General features: G+C 59.8%; 6 protein-coding genes across 6 annotated transcripts in view; 1 reads left to right on the forward strand and 5 right to left on the reverse strand.

Annotated features, from left to right (window-relative positions):
• Positions 1-50: 50 nt before the first annotated feature.
• Positions 51-7982, reverse strand: ACA1_333330 (phosphate ABC transporter, phosphatebinding protein PstS, putative; the record flags this gene model as incomplete). Its single annotated transcript, XM_004354975.1, has 30 exons — positions 51-162; positions 258-456; positions 549-687; positions 779-945; positions 1010-1313; positions 1400-1515; positions 1639-2241; positions 2354-2469; positions 2569-2775; positions 2910-2961; positions 3051-3198; positions 3336-3494; positions 3702-3818; positions 3904-4173; positions 4289-4468; positions 4605-4819; positions 4908-5075; positions 5217-5313; positions 5410-5468; positions 5557-5629; positions 5708-5803; positions 5900-6006; positions 6077-6122; positions 6207-6568; positions 6650-6806; positions 6928-7090; positions 7204-7328; positions 7402-7628; positions 7770-7853; positions 7925-7982. The coding sequence occupies 30 exons, from the start codon at positions 7980-7982 to the stop codon at positions 51-53; spliced, it is 4926 nt and encodes a 1641-aa protein (XP_004355027.1).
• A 347-nt stretch (positions 7983-8329) lies between these two features.
• On the forward strand, positions 8330-8845 carry ACA1_333340 (proactivator polypeptide, putative; the record flags this gene model as incomplete). The annotated part of the gene is made up of 3 exons (XM_004354976.1): positions 8330-8423; positions 8512-8697; positions 8772-8845. The coding sequence occupies 3 exons, from the start codon at positions 8330-8332 to the stop codon at positions 8843-8845; spliced, it is 354 nt and encodes a 117-aa protein (XP_004355028.1).
• Positions 8846-8896: 51 nt separating this feature from the next.
• Positions 8897-10003, reverse strand: ACA1_333350 (uroporphyrinogen decarboxylase; the record flags this gene model as incomplete). The annotated part of the gene is made up of 2 exons (XM_004354977.1): positions 8897-9113; positions 9240-10003. The coding sequence occupies 2 exons, from the start codon at positions 10001-10003 to the stop codon at positions 8897-8899; spliced, it is 981 nt and encodes a 326-aa protein (XP_004355029.1).
• Positions 10004-10150: 147 nt separating this feature from the next.
• On the reverse strand, positions 10151-15510 carry ACA1_333360 (the record flags this gene model as incomplete). The annotated part of the gene is made up of 18 exons (XM_004354978.1): positions 10151-10336; positions 10436-11394; positions 11510-11656; positions 11729-11804; positions 11885-12016; positions 12117-12382; positions 12496-12706; positions 12792-12930; positions 13018-13192; positions 13261-13523; positions 13602-13773; positions 13853-13940; positions 14017-14208; positions 14284-14511; positions 14595-14739; positions 14818-15083; positions 15160-15243; positions 15328-15510. The coding sequence occupies 18 exons, from the start codon at positions 15508-15510 to the stop codon at positions 10151-10153; spliced, it is 3912 nt and encodes a 1303-aa protein (XP_004355030.1).
• A 387-nt stretch (positions 15511-15897) lies between these two features.
• Positions 15898-16787, reverse strand: ACA1_333370 (LIM domain containing protein; the record flags this gene model as incomplete). The annotated part of the gene is made up of 2 exons (XM_004354979.1): positions 15898-16289; positions 16361-16787. 2 exons carry the CDS (start codon positions 16785-16787, stop codon positions 15898-15900), a joined length of 819 nt encoding a protein of 272 aa, XP_004355031.1.
• A 22-nt stretch (positions 16788-16809) lies between these two features.
• Positions 16810-18695, reverse strand: part of ACA1_333380 (DENN (AEX3) domain containing protein) — a gene marked incomplete at both ends in the record, with an annotated part of 2658 nt that continues 772 nt past the window's right edge. Inside the window, 7 exon segments of the mRNA XM_004354980.1 lie at positions 16810-16961; positions 16972-17094; positions 17138-17409; positions 17467-17662; positions 17799-17922; positions 17991-18275; positions 18407-18650. Of these exon segments, the coding sequence (XP_004355032.1) occupies positions 16810-16961; positions 16972-17094; positions 17138-17409; positions 17467-17662; positions 17799-17922; positions 17991-18275; positions 18407-18650 (1396 nt within the window).

The raw sequence follows: 18695 nt of genomic DNA on the forward strand, positions 1-18695 counted from the left end.
CGAGTGTGTGCTGTGCTGATGTGAGTGGGGGCTGCACAGGGCAGTTGTTTTTACACGGTCGTGTTGCCGGGGGGCGCAGCGCCGTTGTTGCTCTCCAGCGCTTCCAGCGTCTCGATGACACGTTCCATTGTCGGCCGTTTCGTCGCCACGCCGTGCCATGAACTGCGCGCAGGCACCAACACGACACACAAGCACGCCGCGTTTTTTAGCTTCCAACACTCTGATTACCCGCTCGACACTGTCTCGAGACGACGTACTTTTTGATGATCTTCTTGAACGGGTGGGGCAGGTCGGCGGGAATCTTGGGCCGCTTGCCCTCGAGCACGTCCATGGTGACCGCCATGAAGTTGCGCCCGGCGAAGGGCTGCTTGCGCGTCGCCACCTCCCACATGACCACGCCGAAGCTGTACACGTCGGCCTTCTCGCTGTACTTCTCCCCTCGAATCACCTCCGGCGCTGTCATCATTGACACATCGTCATGACGACGTCAACCAAAGCTGGTGAGCCGGCCGGTCAAGTACGTCGCGTTATCGTTGTGGGTGAGGTACCGGTCCAGCAGGGAGTGCCGCAGCGGGTCATGGTGACGTTCTCCTCCTTGATGCGCGCGAACCCGAAGTCGGCCACCTTCACGTTCCAGTTCTCGTCCACCAGCAGGTTCGACGGCTTCAGGTCTCGGTGCACGATCACCTGCACCATGCCGCCACCGCCGCCACCAACCAGATATAGAGAGGGTGAGCTGTGCGGGCGTAGACGCAGTGGAGTGAGGGCTAAAGCGTACGGGCGAGAGGGAGTGGAGGTAGTTGATGCCCAGCGCGGCGCTCTTGAGCATGCCCAGCTTCTGCATCCAGGACAGCTTGGTGTTGGGATCGTTGATGATCTCCTTGAGGTTGCCCCGCTTCACGAACTCCGTCAGGATCGCCAAGTTGGGCGGTTTCATGCACGCCCCTGGGCAGACACGATACGCGTGAGTCACACACACACACACACACACAACGGCGGTGTGGTGTACCGATGAAGAGAACGATGTTGGGGTGGTGCAGCTCGGAGAGGAAGGCCATCTCGGCGCGGAACTCGAGCATGCGCCGCTCGTCCAGCTTTTGCTTGATGAACTTCTTCACCGCCACCGCCACGCCCTTCCACGTGCCCTTGTACACGGCGCCGTAGCTGCCCATGCCCACCTGGTCGCCGAGCTGGACCTCCTTGAAATCGATGATCCAGCGGCACAGGTTGGCCGACGTCAGGAAGTGGTCCTCCCGGAACAGCATGCCCTCGCCCACGCTCTGTAGCATCTCGCAGTCGCTCTCCGTCGAGGCCTGTCCGCGTACCCACGAGCCCGACCAACAGTGAGCACCACACACACACACACACACCACTGCAGAGTCTAGATACAGAAACACACCGAGCGATCGCTGTCGGAGCCGCTGGCGGCGCCGTCGTCGTGGTCCTTCTGAGTCGACACTCCGCCGAAGAAGCGGCTCTCCAGGCCCGGTACCTTGAGCTCGTACAGACTCGTGCCTGATGCAGTCGCGCCAACCGTCAATCTTCTCCGTTCATCGCGCACGCACACGCTCACCGCACACACCACTGCACACACGACCGCACACACTGCACCCATGACACACATGACACACGACGTACCGCCAGGGGTGTCAGGAAGGTTGAAGCGGCCAATCTTCTTGAGCCGCTTGGCCTCCATGAGCTCGGGGAGGACCGAGTCGTTGAGCGAGGCCGAGGCGAACTCGGTGCGGAGCTTGTTGCGCGCCTGCTGCGACACCATGACCTGGCCGCCGTGCGAGAGCGCGGTCATGCGCGCCGCGGCGTTCACCACGGCACCCGTGTATTCGACGCGCCGCGTCATGGCGTCCTTGACCACGCGCGGGCTGCCGGCGTGCATGCCCATGCGCACCCGGAGGCCGCGATAGACCACCCGGTCGTCCATCAGCTCGTTATGCTCCTCGGCAGCGCCCGGGTGGGAGAGCAGCCCGGCGCCCAGGGCAGCGCGAGCAGGGCGATCTGGGCGTCGGCGCACCAGCGGAGGGCGTCGACGGCCCGGGAGAACACGAGGCAGAAGGAGCCCTCGCCCGTGTTGCGCTCGCGGCCCACGCCGGCCTCGTAGCCGCCGTACTTGGTCGCCAGCGAGCGCAGCAGCTCGTTGTGCATTGATGTGGCGTCGCGCATGGCCTCCGGGTTGTGCTCCCACAGCGAAGCTGATCGCGTGATGTCCGAGAATACGATCACCACCTCGCCTATGCGTCGTATGCGGTGTGTGCGGTGTGTGGTGTGTGCGGTGTGTGCGGTGTGCAGTGAGTTGAGGCGAATAAGGGAGTATGAGCCGAAGGGGGGCAGATCGCACCTTCGGGCGGCCGCAAGCCGACAGCGGCGACCGAGGCCCGGCTCGACGAGGCGGAGGAGTCGGAGCTGGTTTGCGTGCCCGTCAACGATGCCAAGCGCGAACCGCCAGTCGAAGAGCTAGGTTTGGTCATGCATGAGCAAGACGTGTGTGTGTGTGGTCGCGCGTGTGAGGTGGCAGGTGGTCGCGTGCGGTTGTGTGCGGTTGTGTGTGCCTACCTCGAGTTTCGCTCGGTGTCCGACCGCAGGGTGTCGGAGTAGGAGCTGAAGCGGGTCATGATCTCGAGGAACGTGGGGCGGATGGTGGGGTCCTCGTGCCAGCACGTCCGCATCAGCTCCACAAAGTCCTGCGCTTCGGGTGGCACCGGGTCCATCATGTCCGGCCGCAGGTTGTTGCGAATCACCGACAGAGCGATCGCCGCAGGGCTGCGGCGCCACATCCATGAACCACGACACTACGTCACCACCTTGGCAAACTCACACGACACGACACGACACACGACACACGACGCGACACGACACGCACTACATGCAATCAACACGGTACATAGCGCGCACACCTCATGCCAAAGTAGGGCTGTCTGCGCGTGTGCAGCTCCCACATGATGATACCTGGACGGCCCAGCCAAACAAGAAACGAGTGTGAGGCCAGTGTTGCGAACCGCCCACCGCGGCACGAACCAGTGTGGCCACGAACGTACCGAAGGAGTAGACATCGGCCAACACGAAGTCGGCGTCGCCCGTCTCGCTCAACACTTCGGGCGCCGTCCAATGCACCGTGCCGGCGCCTTCGTCCGGGCTCCCCTTCTTGATGTCATCTCGGAACTTGGTCAAACCAAAGTCGCTCACCTGTAATGGGGAAAAAGCTTTGTTAAAAATATACAGAAACCATGTTATCTTTTTTGGTGTTATGCATTTTTGCGATTATTATTATTATTATAGTGTGCAATTATTAGTAGTACTATGAAGCGTTGGGGGGGGGATACCTTGACGTTCCACTTGGCGTCGAGGAGCAGGTTGAGGGACTTGAGGTCGCGGTGCACGATGCCCGACGAGTGGAGGAAGTGCATGCCCTTGGCCGCCTGGTAGGCCATCTTGACCTTGAGCTTGAACGGCAGCTCCGGGATCAGCTCGTTGTGCAGCAACTGATAGGCGTCGCAAATGACACGTGACACACGCACGCACGCACACACACACACACACGCACACACACACACGCACACACGCACACACACACACACAACACACAACACACACACAACACAACACACAACACCGGCGAGGGAAATGTGATGAGCGGTTTATCGGAAGGGAAGGAGTAAAGAGAGAGAGAGAGAGAGAGAGAGACGCACGTCGTAGAGGGAGCCGAGGGCCATGAACTCCATGACGATGCACATCTTGGGCGGCTTGGTCGACGCCGCCATGAACAGCACCACGTTCGGGTGCCTCAACTTGGTCATCACGAGCACCTGCGTCACGCACCCGACACATAACGGTAGCTTGCGCTGATCGATGATGATGGACTATCTATAAAACTAGTGGCGACGGGTGAACGTTAACCTCATCGGTGAAGCAGCGCTGCATTTCCTTGGTGACGGTTACGTTGCCGGCCAGCATCTTGACGGCGACCTCGGTGCCGCGCCATTTGGCCTTGAACACCTCGCCGTGGCCGCCCATGCCCAGCTCCTCCCCTACCTCGAGCTCGGCCCAGTTGATGTCCCACTCGTGCTTCTTGCGCTGGCCGCGTTGCAGCAGCATGACCAGAGCCCATATCAAGCAGAACAAGAACGCCACCGCGACAGCCGTTCCCGGCAGAGTTATTCCCTGTGTGCGATGGTGCGTGTGCGTGTTGTGTGCGCGAGTGTCGCGGTGAGTCAAATTAGGGTGCGTGCCTGAAAAGAAAAGCAACAAAGAAAAAGAAAGAAAGAAAAGTTCGTACGAGGATGAGGGCAAGCTCGGTGTCGTCAGAAGACGTGGTTCCGTTTGTTTGGCAGTAGGTCCCCCTGAAGCCCGGGTCGCACTGGCACTGGCCCGTCACACAGGTGCCGACCTGTGAACACAGCTCCCCGCCCGAAATGCACGACCACACCGCCAGCATGTGCTCGCCACCGCAGGTCACCTGTAACACCACACTCACGACACACACGACACACACGACACACGACACACACATACGACACAGAGCGCATGTCAAGCGTTAAAAGTGCTGAATTCCCCATGAAACGCCGACACGACAGTGGTGGGCTGCGGCGTACGTTGGCCAGCTCGGTCAGGAGTCGTCGCTGGAGCTCGGGCACCTGACCCGACGACACGGCGTCGGTCCGGGAGGCCAGCGAGAAGGCCTTGGCCGAGGTCGAGACCCAGTAGATCCAGTTCACCAGCGCGCTCGCCTTCTGGCAGTCCACCGTCGACGACAGGGGCAGCAGGAACGGCAGGCTCGCCACCATCGGCCAGCTGTCCGCACCCGTCGCTGTCGAGTGCCGGGCGGAACGTAGCGCGATGCGTGAGTGAGCGGCGAGAGAGGCCTCGCATGGGAAGTGTGGGGTGGTGGCGCGTACAGAGCACGTAGAGGTTGTTGGTGGAGTTGATCTGGCTCTGGACGGCCGAGAGCACGGTGGTGGCGTTGACCTGGACCGCATTACCGCGCGGGTTGACCAGCGAGACGCGCGCTGCATTGGCGTTGGCGTTGCCGCTCAGCGTCCAGGTCATGGAGTACGGGGTCGAGCCTTGGGGGATAAACAGCACTGGTGGTCAGCCGGCTGCTCTCTTCGCTCTCCTTCTGCTGTTTCACGGTACCCACCACCCACCACCACCCACCACAGCTACCACCACCACCGCCGCCGCCACCACCACCAACAAAAAGGTACCACACAGGGCCAGCAGCGGCGCTGCGGTGAGGGCCACCGAGAGGGTGTTGTTGTTGGCCGTTTGGATTGGGTACGTCACGTTGTACGCCGTGCCCACCTGAGGAGAGGATGCGGCAGCCACATAGTAAGACTTGAAGCCACGCTAAATTGCGACACATGTCGGTGTTGGAGTTGGTGTGGTGCACGGGCGTACCGTAGAGTTGAACTCGGCGTCGAACGTGGACAGGGTGGAAGTGAAGACCGAAGTGATGACTGTCATGCAAGGCAGGATGATGAGCGAGAGGCCAGGGGTAAAAGATGCGCGGTGAGAAATGCTGGGGAGAGGGGGGGGAGGACATACCTGAGAGAGTGGTCTGCACTATGGTGCGGATGGGCATGTGGGGCAGCGGGAGCGTTGGATTCAGCGCTACGATCTGAGGGTGCAGTCAACCGCCGGCGAGCGGGTGGTGTGAGCCATGGCAGGCAGACGCACAGGATCAGATGCGGCGTACCTTGGCGTCATCCCAATAGGTCACCCGGTTGAGGTACACATCGGCCAGGATCGAGAGATTGAGCACCAGCGCAGGGTGGCCCACCAGCTCAGGAATCTTTGGTATGCAGGTTAGCCGAGCGTGCGAGCGATGACGGGCCAATCCAATTCAAAGCGTCGTCGACGGCAACAGCGATGACGCGGGCGGACTTACGTTGTAAACGGGGAACACGGCAAATGAGACTCCTTCGAAGGCCTGCACGTCTTCCAGGCCCGCCACGCCGAACCCGTCCTTGAGGCCGATCGAGAAGTCCAGGTCGCCTGGTTTTCCCCCAGACAAGTCAAAAAGGCTGCAATCCCGAATGGGCGGTGGAGGCCAGCGCGCGCGTACCTTCGGCAAGGTTGCCCAGGGCGGTGACCGTGTTGGACGTAAAGTACTGGGTGGGAGTTGGAGAAAAATGAGAACATTCCACGCATTCATTCATCTTGACCCGGCTTATTGTGGGGGCTACGAGGCGTACCTTGAGCACAAAATCGTCGGAGCTGTAGGACTGCACCCAGTCGCTGATGGACTGCAGCGATGTGCCCTGTCCGATGAGGAAGGCCGTGCCGCCCAGCGCCCGGCTGCCCGCGCAGACGACGCTGCCCAGCTGGTCGATCACGCGCTTGTAGTAGAGGATGGTGAGCGGGAAGAACTTGGCCGCGGTGACGGCCGTCGCCGCGCGGTCGTTGACTTGCGTCCAGCTGAGCAGCTCGACCAGCGCCTCGATGGCCGTGCAGTCGTCACCGGACACGACCGAGGTGCGGAGCAGCGATGCCACCACGACGTAGGCCATCGGCCACGAGTTGGTACCAGGGCCGTTGAAGATGTCGCCCGCCAGGTCTGTCATTGCACGCAGTGGTGATCAGTGGCTGGGTAAGCCAGGCCAATCAAGAGAGATTCTCTGCTTAAGAGCAGAGTTACCATCTTTGACGGCGGCCGTGTAGTCAGTCATGGCGGCCTGAACGGACGAGGTCGATGGCGTGACGACCTGGTTGGCTCTGTTCTTCATGGAAAAGTACGGCAGGGTGCCGCGCACGGTGCTCGAGTACTCCACATAGGTCACGCTATACGCCGTGTTCTGGTGACGGTGGTGATGATGATGATGATGATGATGCGTGATGATGATGATGATGAGTCACTGGGCTCTGGCGCTGAGAGAGGGGAGGAGGGAGGAGGCAGCGGAGAGACCGGTAGGGTACCTTGACATAGTCTAGACGGCCGGAGGCGTTGGTGGCGCTGAAGGCCCGGCCCTCCTGTGCGGGCAGCAGGCTGGCAAAGTCTGCATCGGCACTGGTGAAGGTCGAATTGAAGGCCACAAGCGCCCGCCGGAACAGCTGCGTTATGCCATCGCCGCTGCCGGCTCTGCACGAAGAAGAAGAAGAAGAGTGTCATCAGCACAAGTAGAAGAGTGTGGAAGCACGCTCGACCGACCAAAAGAGGCGTCGGCAAGAAGAAAAAGGGAGACCAGCACGCACGTGTAGCTCATGGTGATGTTGTCGCTCGGGAGCGTAACCAATGGGTTGAGCGCCGCGATGGCTGAGTCGTTCCACTGCGTGACCTCGCCGAGCCACACCCGCGCCAGCGTAGCCCCGTCCAGCGTCTGCTCCAGCGGCACAGCAGTTGAGGCGTCAACTGAGGGCCTCACCACGTGGTAGGGGAAGTGGGGGGCTTACGAGTGCTGGACTGCCGGGGAGGTTGAAGACGACCACCAGCGCGCCGCCGGCCACGGGCACCGACGCTACGGTTTCGTCATCGCCGTCGTCTGGCCACAGCCCGGCTGGGGGCCTGCCGTCGGTGCTCACAAACCCGACGGAGCCGCTGGTCAGCTGCGTACCCGCCGTCATCAGCGACGAGGTCGCAGTGTATTTGAGCAGCACGTTGTCCGCCTTGTACTGATACCCTGGCGCGCAAGCATGGCAAGATAGATTCTTAGATTAAACTGAATAAGTGATGATAATATTACCAAAATAATAAAATTGGCATATTTTCCATATAAAAGAAACCCAAACCCTCCGCTGAACTGGGCCAGAAGGTGAGATACCATCGGCCCAGGCCGACCAGAGCGCAGACGAGGAGTCCTGACCAGAGCCGGGCAGGTTAATGCAGTGGGTGGACCACAGGGTGCCTGGTCAACAACGAGCAGACAATGAAATTTTTATAAGACAACCACGGCAAGAAAGGTCAGCAGAGGCTCACCCACAAGACACAGGGCGAGAAGGAAGAGCCGCGGGCTCCCTGCCACAATCGTCTTCATCTGCAACAGACTCCTCGGGCTCTTGGCGCGGCGTGGTGGTGCTGGAGTGGATGGCTTTAGAAGAAGCTTAGAACAAGGTTGCCAGAGAGGATACTGTTCGCGGCCGGGAAAGGGCGACAATGTCGGTTTGTCGATGTTGCTTTGCCCTTTTGTATCCAGCACCTGGCTAACAAGGGGGACCGGACACCTGGTTGACGAGGGGGCTGTTTCCTGCTCAAAAATAGCGCCTTCCCAGAGGAGGTGGCCTTTTTCTTGCCTATTTGGGTTGCGCCGGTTAGGGAGAGTGCACTCCGGCCTTCGCATCGCTCTGCCTTGTCTTGAGATAGATCAACAACATCGACACGAGAATGAAGTTCCTCCTCGCCTTCCTGTTTGTCTGCTGTTTCGCTTTCGCCGTGGCTCGCCCCACTGCTCGTTCGGCGGGCTCCGTCGAGTGCACCAGTACGATGCTGCTCCGTTGATTATGTTCTTCATGATGGACGAACGGATGGCTGGCGGGGTTGACCCTTTTTCTTTTCCTTTGTGTCAGTCTGCGAGTTCGCCGCCTCCTACGTTGAGGGCTTCATCGCCGCCAACGCTACGGAGCAGGAGATGATCTCGGCCATCGAGACTGTGTGCGACGCCGCGCCCGCGCCCCTCTCCACGCTGTGCGACAACTTTGTGCAGAACTACCTGCCCAAGGTCATCGCTGCTCTGGTCTCCAGCGAGCCCCCGGGTACGTCGCTCGCGCTAGACGAGTGAGTGAAGGAAGAAGACTGATCTCCTTTGTCTGTCTGTCCGTGGGCACAGCCACCGTATGCACCCAGCTTGGCCTGTGCGCCCCGTCCTCCAAGATGGAGGCCAGGGTGAGGCTCATGGCCTAAATGCGCTGCGCTTGGTTGTTCACGAACCGGAAGATGAAATGAAATTCACCTTCAAGCGCTTCGGTTCATTTCTTCAGAAATCTCGTGAACAGCTTCGATGAACTCACCCACAAGCTGGGGGTCGTGTGAGGGGTGGAGACCGTGGCCGAGATTGCCGATGAGGCCTTGTGTCGAACCGAAGCTCTGGAGCATCTTGCGCACCTCCTCCCGTATGACCTCCTTCGACGAGTAGAGCGCGCACGGGTCGAGGTTCCCCTGCAGCGAGCACCTGCGCCCACCCTTGCTGACGAGATCGCGAGCGTCGGCGGCAGAGATGGTCCAGTCGAGACCCACGACGTCGTATTCGCTGTCGCGAGCAAGCTCCTCGATGGCGTAGTTGGCGCCCTTGGCAAACACGATGAGAGGGATCTCGGGGTGCTTGGCCTTGAGGGCTCGTGCGATCTGCAGGAGGTAGGGCTTGGAGAAGGTGGCGAACACATCAGGGCCGATCTCGTTGGCCCACGAATCGAAGATTTGGAGCAATTGAGCGCCGGCCGCGACTTGGCCTTCGAGATAGATGATGATTGTGTCCGTGAGGCGCTGGAGAAGGGCATGCGACGCCTCGGGATACTTGTAGAACCAGGCCTTGGCCTTGGCGAACATCTTACTGCCGCCTCCCTCGATCATGTAGGCCATGAGAGTCCAGGGCGCACCGCTGAAGCCGATGAGCGGGACGCGTCCGGCCAATCGCTCCCTCGTGAGAGTGATGGCCTCGAACACGTAGTTGAGGCGCTCCAGAGCAGCCGAAGGCTCATCGAGCTTGGCCAAATCGTCGGGTGAGGTGAGGGGATGAGGGAAGTGCGGTCCGGCCTTCTCGAGCATAAGCACTTCCATTCCTAGGGCCTGTGGCACTACCAGGATGTCCGTGAAGATGATGGCGGCATCTAGAGGGAATCGCTCCACGGGCTGCAGCGTGATGGTCGATGCCAGCTCCTTGTTCCTGCAGACAGTGAAGAAATCCGCTCCGGCCTTCGCCTCGTGATACTCGGGCAGATAGCGCCCGGCCTGCCGCATGACCCACACCGGCACCCGCTCCGTCTTCTGCCCGAACGCAGCCCGAATGATCAGATCGTTCTTGAGCGGCGCGAATCGCTCATCCTTCTTTTGCTGCTGCGCCATCTTCGTGTTCGTGCTTTCGTTTTGGCTGGCCCGTTTTTCTTTTTGTTTTCACTATTTCTCGATCAGAAGTTGGCGAAGGTCAAGTACAAGCGATGATGGTGCCATGATGCAGGGTGAGGTCGTCCTGTACTACACCTATACCTACACCTACTGGTCGAACTCGGTCTCGTGTTCCATGCTGATGCGCTTCACCTTTCGCTTCCGGGCCGCGCCAGCGTCGGCGCCGCCATCGCCCTTGGTGTCGTCTCTGTCGTCGCTGGTGGCAGCACCCTCTGGTGGTCGCAGGTGGGCCGATGAACCCGAAAGGCTCCGCTTCCTCTTTGGCGGTGGCGGCTGCACACAATCTCAGATCAGTTCATGATTCATGGCACCACACATACACACAACACACGCCGCACACGACACGCGGCACAAGAGGTTGAGATAGGGCACCTCTGGTCGGCCGGGTTTGTTCTCATCTAGCGCGCCATTGGATGCTCGGCGCGGTATGCCGCCACTGCTACTAGTGAGCGAGACGTTGGAGGAGTGTCGCTGGCCAGACCCCTGGGGAAGGACTGAGGGCGAGCCGGGCCTGAAGCCGCTGCCGGCGCTATGCCGGGACAGCTGGGGCGACGACGCCGCCAAGACCGAGCCGCCGCTCCGTCGCTCGCCGACGTTCTGCTGTCGTTCGAGCTCGAGCTCCTGCGAGACGGCCCGATTGTCGCTGTCGTCGGAGGCGGCGTCGTTGTGGTCGAGCGTGGGGCTGAGCCGTCGCTTCTTGGCGTGCGGGTCGAAGCTTCCACCCGGGCTGAGGTGCGGAGAGCCGTCCTTGGACAGCGCCCGGCGTCTCTTGTCCCGCTCGACCGCAGTTTCGCCGCCGATCGTGGCCGACAGAGCCGAAGACGTCGTCGCTGAAGATGATCCCGACGATGCTCGCTTTCGCTTCTTGTTGGGGTCGACGGCCGCAGGGCTACCGACACTGCTGTTGTTGCTGCCGCGCCGCTCTTGCAGAAGGGTGGGCAGGCCGTCGTAGTGGTTGGCGGTGAGATCGTAGGCGCGCAGCACCCGCTGGAGGAGACCCGAGAGCACAGCGAGGTTGTCGGCGTCGGGGCCTCGCCTCAAGCTGGCCCGCATGACGAGGCACCACCTGTCCAGGTGCCCCGCCACGCGCTTGGCATACTTCCTATCTACACGGCCTCGACTCTCCCTCCCTTCGCCTTCGTCTTCATCGTCGTTCGTCGCGGCTTCGGCGGGCGCCACACTCTTGGCGATGACCCGCTGCAGCTCCCCGAAGAGCAGCGGGAAGAAGGCTCGCACGTCTCTGGCGCTCCACTGGTTGAACAGCGCGCACGACAGATGCGCAAAGGACAGCGGAAGCGCGAAGACGGCCTGAAGCAGCGTTGGCGCGAGCGCTGCAGTGCGAAGCAGCAGAAGCAGCCCTTGAACGAACTCTGTTGTGTCGACCAACACGCGAACACATAATAAGCGAACGACACGAGAGCCAAGAAGAGGCATGAGTAGCAGTACCCTGAGTCTGTGATCGGTCCTGCAGTCGGAGGATATCCAAGGCCTCTGCGGCCACCTCCTCAACACCGTCTACGCCGTGATTGAACTCGGCCGTCAGGAATTGCCATAGACAAAACTGGCTGATGCTGTCCCAGCCAAGCGATTGCTCTAAAATCATCAAACGACACCGGGGTGAGACGAGTGATTGCGCGACCGGTGAATGGGACGGGAGCATCGTACCGATTACAAATGGCGCGTCCCGCGGGCCAAACATTTCAAACTCGCCCAGTGTCAGCTTGCAGGCTAGAGACTCGATCTGTGTGCAGAAGAGGGAAATGAAGATGAGAAATACTTTGCACGCCAAGGCACCGTTGGAACATGAGATACTCGACGTACGTGCGTCGGATCGGCGTTGGCCACGATAAGTTGCACCAGCTCCACTCGATAGGCGCGCACGTACTCCGGCAGGTACCGGAACACATAGGGCACCATTTGCGCGAACAGATCCATCGATTCCTCCGCGCACCACTGCACCATCACAGAGAGTCGTTTTAGTGTTAGTGATCACGTCGATTTGATTGCGAAATGAGACCAGAGCATAGCGAGCAGAGAGAGAGAGAGAGAGTACCTTGCAATCCAACAAAAATGGGTAATCCTGAGATTCTGCCGACCCCTTGCTCATGCTATGTTCAACTAAAGTCGCGTAGGGGCTCAAAATGTCCTCATGAAGTTCTCCCATGTAGGTATAGCCATTGTCCACGTTCTCCATGAGAAGGCCGTTGTGGTGGTCGTTCTCGTCCTCCGGCGACCTCTCATCGAGTCCTTTGAGGCTTCGTCGACGTCTGTCGATGCCCTTAATGCCATGCACAATCAACCACACCAAAAATCGGAATCCTGATGGTGGTGCATGTGAGAGCGTGAGCGGTCAATCACTGTCGCTCACTGGGGTAAAGGATCCAAACGATGTAATCCAACGTTGGGGTGGGGGTGGGGGGCGGAACACATACCGAGAGAGGGAATGAGGAGGCGCAGCTCGTGGAGGATGTCCAGCAGGGCAAAGGGCGGAGAAGGCTCGGCGGAAAAGAGGTTGAAGTGGAGCGCGGGCCTGGCGGAGAGAACGGTCTCGGGAGCGAAGTCGACGAACTCCTTCGCCAAAGCATTTGCGAAAAACTGAGCCAGGTCCGTTGCCGCCTCCTGGGAGTATTTCGCGCTCGAGGACTGCAGCGGCGCACAAAGAGAGCATTCCGTTAGAACCACAACTTACACATCCGGTATGTGGCGTGCGGTGGCACCAGGCATGTACCATTTTTACAAAGTGCGCGACGAGGTGGTGCAGATTACTCGACTGGACTTCAAACGATCGGCTGCCATCCTCACTCAGCGAGTCTATCAGCTTCCCGAGCGGTCGCTCGACCGGCAACAGCGATTGCGGAATGTCCGTCCTATAGAGCCAACGAAAACGACGCGACGTTAGCGGTGGCAATTATGAAGAGCAAAAAAGAAGCTTGAAGCGACTCAGTCGGTTGTACCTGGCGACGGACTTGCCCTTTTCCGGCTCTTCCTCTGCGACTTCTTCGGCCACCGGTTCAGTTCGGCTGTACATTTCTTCCGTTGGCGATGCCTGTCGCTTCGGGCTGATGAGCGGCTTGTCCATCAGCATCAGGTCAAAATTGTCCAGTCCACCAGTCGGTCCTTTCCGGCCCACTGTTTGGACAAGCACCAAGCGTTAACGAGCGCTGTGAGTGCAGCGCCGTGGAAAGAGGCCAACTTACCAAAAGCGTCGGCATCGGCCAATTGAGGGAAGGGCAGCTTGGGTAGGGTGGCGGTGGTCTGTCCCGTGGAGGAAGACTGGGGCGTTTTCTGCGGCGAAACCAGGGGCGAAGAGGGAAGCGTAGGAGATCCGCCGGAGGAGAGGAGAGGAGAAGAGGTGCCAGACGGCTTTTGGTCCTCCTTGAGGAAAGGTCGGAAGATGGGGTGCAGCTTCTTCTTGAGGCTGGGTTCGAGTGTCGGGCAGTTGAACAGCGGAGCGAGAGATCTGTGGAGGCAAATAAAAGTGAGTCACGATGATGGCAACATAGCACGACAAAAGCCAATAGACTTTGATATCACGTACGTGACAACGTTCTTTCCGAGACACACGCTGAAGGAATTGTGCACTCCCTTGCGGGCAAAATCGCGGCGTTGTTCGTCGAACGACTCGATAGCGGTCGCAAGGAAGTCCAGCAAAGTTGCAGTCATGTCGGGGTACTTGGGAATGGAGTGCACCATCAGCAAGATGGCCGGCTCTGCGCAGCGGCACATAGAAAATCGGCGTTAGGGGCGGACCATGACGAGTGGACCGACAGAGGACTCAGATGTACGTACCGATATTCATGATGTTGTCCGTTCTTTGGTCATACGAAAACCAATCCCAGAACAGCGCCATCTTCGCGCTGTGACCAACATACTTGGTCTAGGAGCAGAGGGTGGGTTAATTGAAGAAAATAAAGCGGCGGTTGCCATCAAAAGGGTTATGTGCAAGACGGTACCTTGATGCACTTGAGTAGCCAGCCGATGATTGCCCAGCGAGGCACGATGTCTGAGCAGAGGACGTGGTTCGGAGGGTGATAGTTGCAGCAAATGTAGCGGATGAGATCCGGCACTAGAGTCTCGCTGTCGGTGGCGGGCATGTACTTCTGCATGAACCATGTCTGATATCGCTTCTGGTTGCCCATTTTCACCTGTGCGTTGAACATGGTAAACGATCGATGGGTGAGCCTCTGTAGCTACGTGGAAATCTGGTCGGGAAAACGTACGTTCTTGAGGATGAACATGAGCTGGGCTTCCATGTCCGGGGTGAGGCGAGAGGCAAAATACTTGGGCGGCGTGCGCACGGAGAGAAGGTCCGTGATGTTGGTGAGGGTGGGACTGAATGTGTTGGGCTTGTGGAGCAGGTCCTTCCAGATGACCTCATACTCGGGGAATTTCTTGTTCTCGTCGATGAGCCGAATCAGATCCCGTCCGATGACGCGCACCTCTTCGAACTGGTACATGCAATAATACACATCAACACGGGCTACCGCAACATGATGCCACACCGTTCAGGTTCAGAAAAGCAAGTTGATACCTTCTCGCGTAAGAGAGTGCTTGTGAAATTGATCTCTTGTTGGCGCAGCGCGGTCAAGGCCGGTTGCTTGAGGTGGTCTGTGATGAGGCGAGTGAAGGTGAAGTACACCACCGAGATGAGTCTCGGACTCGCGTATAGCCACGCCCTATTGCAATGGAAGTTAATTGTCAAGCTGGTGCAGGAAGGAAAGGCGGGGTGAGCTCGAGCAAGCAAGACTACGTACTTGTTATCCTGCAGCATTTTAAGCAGGGAGGCAGCGAGCTGAGTGTTCTTGGGCGTGTAGTCGCCGCTTGCAACGTGTCGCAGCAGGCCAGAGAAGACGCCGTCGAGGTTCTTGGCTCGAGCACGGATAAGCTCTTGGAGGACCCACATGAATTGCTTTTTACAGGGCTCCATTAACTTGTGGAATTTATCGAGGGCGATTCGTTTGAGCTGACCGACGCAGAAGTCCCAGTCATCTCGTTGGCACATGCTCAGCCACTTCCAGTGCTGAATGGAGGAAAACTTCGATTTTAGCGCGAAATATAAATGCCAAAAGAAAAGAAATGAAATTATGGGGAATTACCAGCATGGAGACCTGGGGAACGGTGAACACGCTGAAGAGGAGGGCCATGAGAACCTCGTTGTGACGCTCTTGGCTTTCTCCAGCCTAGAGGCAGGGGTGATGGTCAGAGCGCATGTTGTTGCGATTTCAAATAATAATGTAGACACAAATGTTGACCGCCGATGGTACCCTAATTTGTAGGAATCCGACAGCGTCGGCCTCTGACGAGTTGCTGATCTTGGTCTGCAGCTCGGTCCAGCATGATTTCCACGCTGATTCGAGATCATCGGGCACATCTATATCTCGCCTATTGAGTAGCTTGGGTCCTGGTGCGGCCTGCGGTTGCGCCGGCCCATCTTGGGCTCTCTTCATGTGATTGATGCGTGATGCAGCGGCGTGCGGGTTTGATGATGTGGGGTAGCGCTACGCGAATGGCAAAATGGGCCTGAAGAGATAGGCGATGTAGATTGTGTGGTCTGTGCCTGCGGTATGGTGGCGGCTGTGGTGGTGGTGGAGCCCCTCCTGCGTGGCTCTGTCCCTCTCTCGGGCTAAAAGAGAAAAGAGGGCGCCATGAGGGTCGGGCGTGGGTGGGCCGGGAACTCAGGAACCACCTTAAGATGGCGGTTTCTTAATGCCCGTTAAGGAGGCGGTTCGTGTCGGGTTATTACCGGAAAATGCAATAAATACGATCCACGTCTCCGTCAACTCCAGTCAAACGAGACTGGCGATAACGCGCGGAACCTGTGCGGTGATGGGAGCTCAGCCTCTGCCCCTGCTGCCGGCCTGGCCGCACTGGTGGCAGCAGGCCCGACGGGTGGGTCCGACCAACAGGTAGCCGCTGGTGAGCGGCGCTCGGCAGTCGGCGCACACGAAGCACCGCGCGTGGGCCACGTTGTTCTCGACCTTGACGCACTGGCCCTCCAGCAGCTGCGCGCACAGGTAGCACTTGCGGCCGAAGGCCTCCTTGACGCAGGCTGAGTGGTAGGGCTTGCCGTCCTTCAGCACGAACTTCATCGCCTTGAACGGCTGGCGGCAGCGCTCGCACGTGAAGCAGTTCTCGTGCCACGAACCGTTGAGCGCGCCCACCACCTGCTCCCCGTTGCCGAACGGCTTGCCGCAGCCCGAGCAGAACCGAGCGCCAGTGTTCAACCCTGCGCCGACGCGTTTGCCGTTTGTGATGTGCTTTTCGGGGAATCACAACTATTTGGGCGGAAGCGCGTACCGGCTTGCTGCACCTGCGTGCCGGGCGTGGGCGGGAGCGGTTTGGGCTTCGATGAACTTGGCGCGAGAGTGGCTCGGCTGCCCGCCGGAGGGCCGGAGGGCGCGGTGGGTCTGGTCGGGAGGCCGGTCGTGCTGGCGCTGGGAGCGGCTGCCTGATATCGCGCCGGTCCCGAACCGCCGCCGCTGAAGGCCGGTCGAGGGGGCGCCAGTGCCGACGTGGCTGGCGGTGCCCCGAGACTACCACTAGTCGCGGGCGTCGTCGCCGTGTGGGAGCGTTGAAAGCGCGAAGCCATGTCGCTCACGTTGCCACCGCCGCCGTAGGGCGACGTGGTTGGGGGCGCGGTGGCCGCGGCGGGCCGGAGCGAGCCAGTGCCGGCGGCGTTGACCGGACGCGGAGGAGGAGGCGCCGACGCAGCCTGCGCAGGCATCGGGGTGTCCGTCCTCTTCAAGTTACTCCGGAAGGTGGTGTTCGACGAAGCTGACGTCGTTGTGGTGGAGCCGGCCGAGACAGGGATCGAGGGCGCCGACGCGGACCCGGGCGAGCCGCGTGTGAGCGAGGGCGGCGCCGACGCGCCATTGCTCGGCGTGGTTGCGGGCGAGGGCTGCTGTGACTCGCTGCTGCTGCTGCTGGCTTCTCCTTGCTCTTGCCGAATCGCTTGCTCACGTTGCCCACCTTGGACTTCAGTGCCTTGCTCTCGTCCGCGGCCTCACCTGCTCCGAAGTACCCGCTCTCGGCTGTGAGCTTCGAAGAACCGTGTGTCGTGTCGTGTGTGCGTACCGCGCAAATTCTTGAACCAGCCGCCCATGCCGAGGCCCTTGCGGTCCTTGGCCTCGAGGCATGCCATGCAGATGGGTCGACCGTCCTTATCCTGCGTGTCGCCCTCAACGTCGCAGCCGCACTTGCAGCAGACCTCGAACACGGCCGGCTGCTGCTCCATCTGGTTGTGCGCCACCGGCGTGTGCGTCTGGGCCTTCAGTAGCACGCAGTTCCGCAGCGTGCCCTTCTCGGACATCGTCTCCCTATGATTCATTCCAGCGCCCGTCAGTAAGCTGCCGCGTCGCGTGTTGTGTGCGTGTGCGGTGGTGCGTGTGCGTGTGAGCCGGTACCGTTCCATGATGAAGCTGAACCACATCTGAGAGGCCTCGAACTGGTCGAGGAATGACTTGATGGCCGGCGGCTGGGCATCGCGGAAGGCCTGCACGTTGAGCTTGTTGTTCCGCATGAACTGGGCGTAGCCCGACAGGATGCTCTGGAAGAAGTCCAGGAACGCCGCCGCCACGTCCAGGTCGAACGCTCGTCCCTCTGCGCACCACCAAGAAAGACCGGTCCGTCCCGTGAGTTGTTACAATAAGTTATCATCGGTGTGTGTGTGTGTGTGTATGTGTGTTGTCGCGTCGGGTCGTGTGTGTGGCCTCATGAGACCAGGGCTTCCACGTACTCTTTCCGGAAGCCACAATGGAGTCGAGGCTCATCTCGAGCGTTCGTAACTCGTGTGCGGGTAGAACGCTCGGGAACCCGGGGCTGATGATGAAGGTCCCCTTATCCAAATCCACTAAATACACCTGCGCACGTGGCGTTATTATCGTCGTGTGTGCGTGTGTTATTGTTTTCTTAGTCAGGCATGTGGTACCTCCTCCAGGGGCTGTTTCTTGACGGCGGGAATGCTGTCGGCAAGAATGCCGAGCATGAAGGGCATCGGTGCCGCGCAGTAGTCCAGGAGCGACTGGGGCAGCACGGGGATGAAGACGTGCTGCCACGAGAACGGGTAGAGGAGTGCGCTGAGCGCGTTCACGCAGGACGACAGAATGCCCAGCGTCTTGGCCGCCACGATGACGCGTCGCTCCAGCAGCATGTTGCCGAAGAGCTCCAGAATCTTGGGCACGGGCATCAGCTTGAACAAGGTCACGAACGACACCTGCGCCGCCGTGTGATTTACCACGACGCTCAGTTGTGTGTATGTGTGTGTTGCGTGTGTGTATGTGTGTATGTGTGTGTGCGCGCGCGCGCGCGCGTGGCGAGAGAGCAGACAGATGCGTAAGGGCGTACATAGTCGAGGTATTCGAAGCGCGAGCCCAGCGATCGGGTGAGTTGGTAGACGTCGCCGTTGGAGCTGCTGGCGCCGCCGCCCGCCGCGAAGGTGCGCACGGTGATGGTCTCGCCCGGGTCCGGGAACTTGTTGGCCAGCACCGACTGCAGGAAGGAGAACACAGCGGTGGGCTTGGGCTTGGTCGACGCCTTCCGCCGCTCCTCGACGATGTCCAATATGCGCCGGAAGAGCGTAAACGAAGTGCTGGCCCGCATCCCGAACCGACAACAGATCAGTCAACTGCGTGTG

The sequence above is a fragment of the Acanthamoeba castellanii genome (genome assembly GCF_000313135.1).
Source record: "Acanthamoeba castellanii str. Neff unplaced genomic scaffold scf7180000084581, whole genome shotgun sequence".
Classification (NCBI taxonomy): Eukaryota; Discosea; order Longamoebia; family Acanthamoebidae; genus Acanthamoeba; species Acanthamoeba castellanii.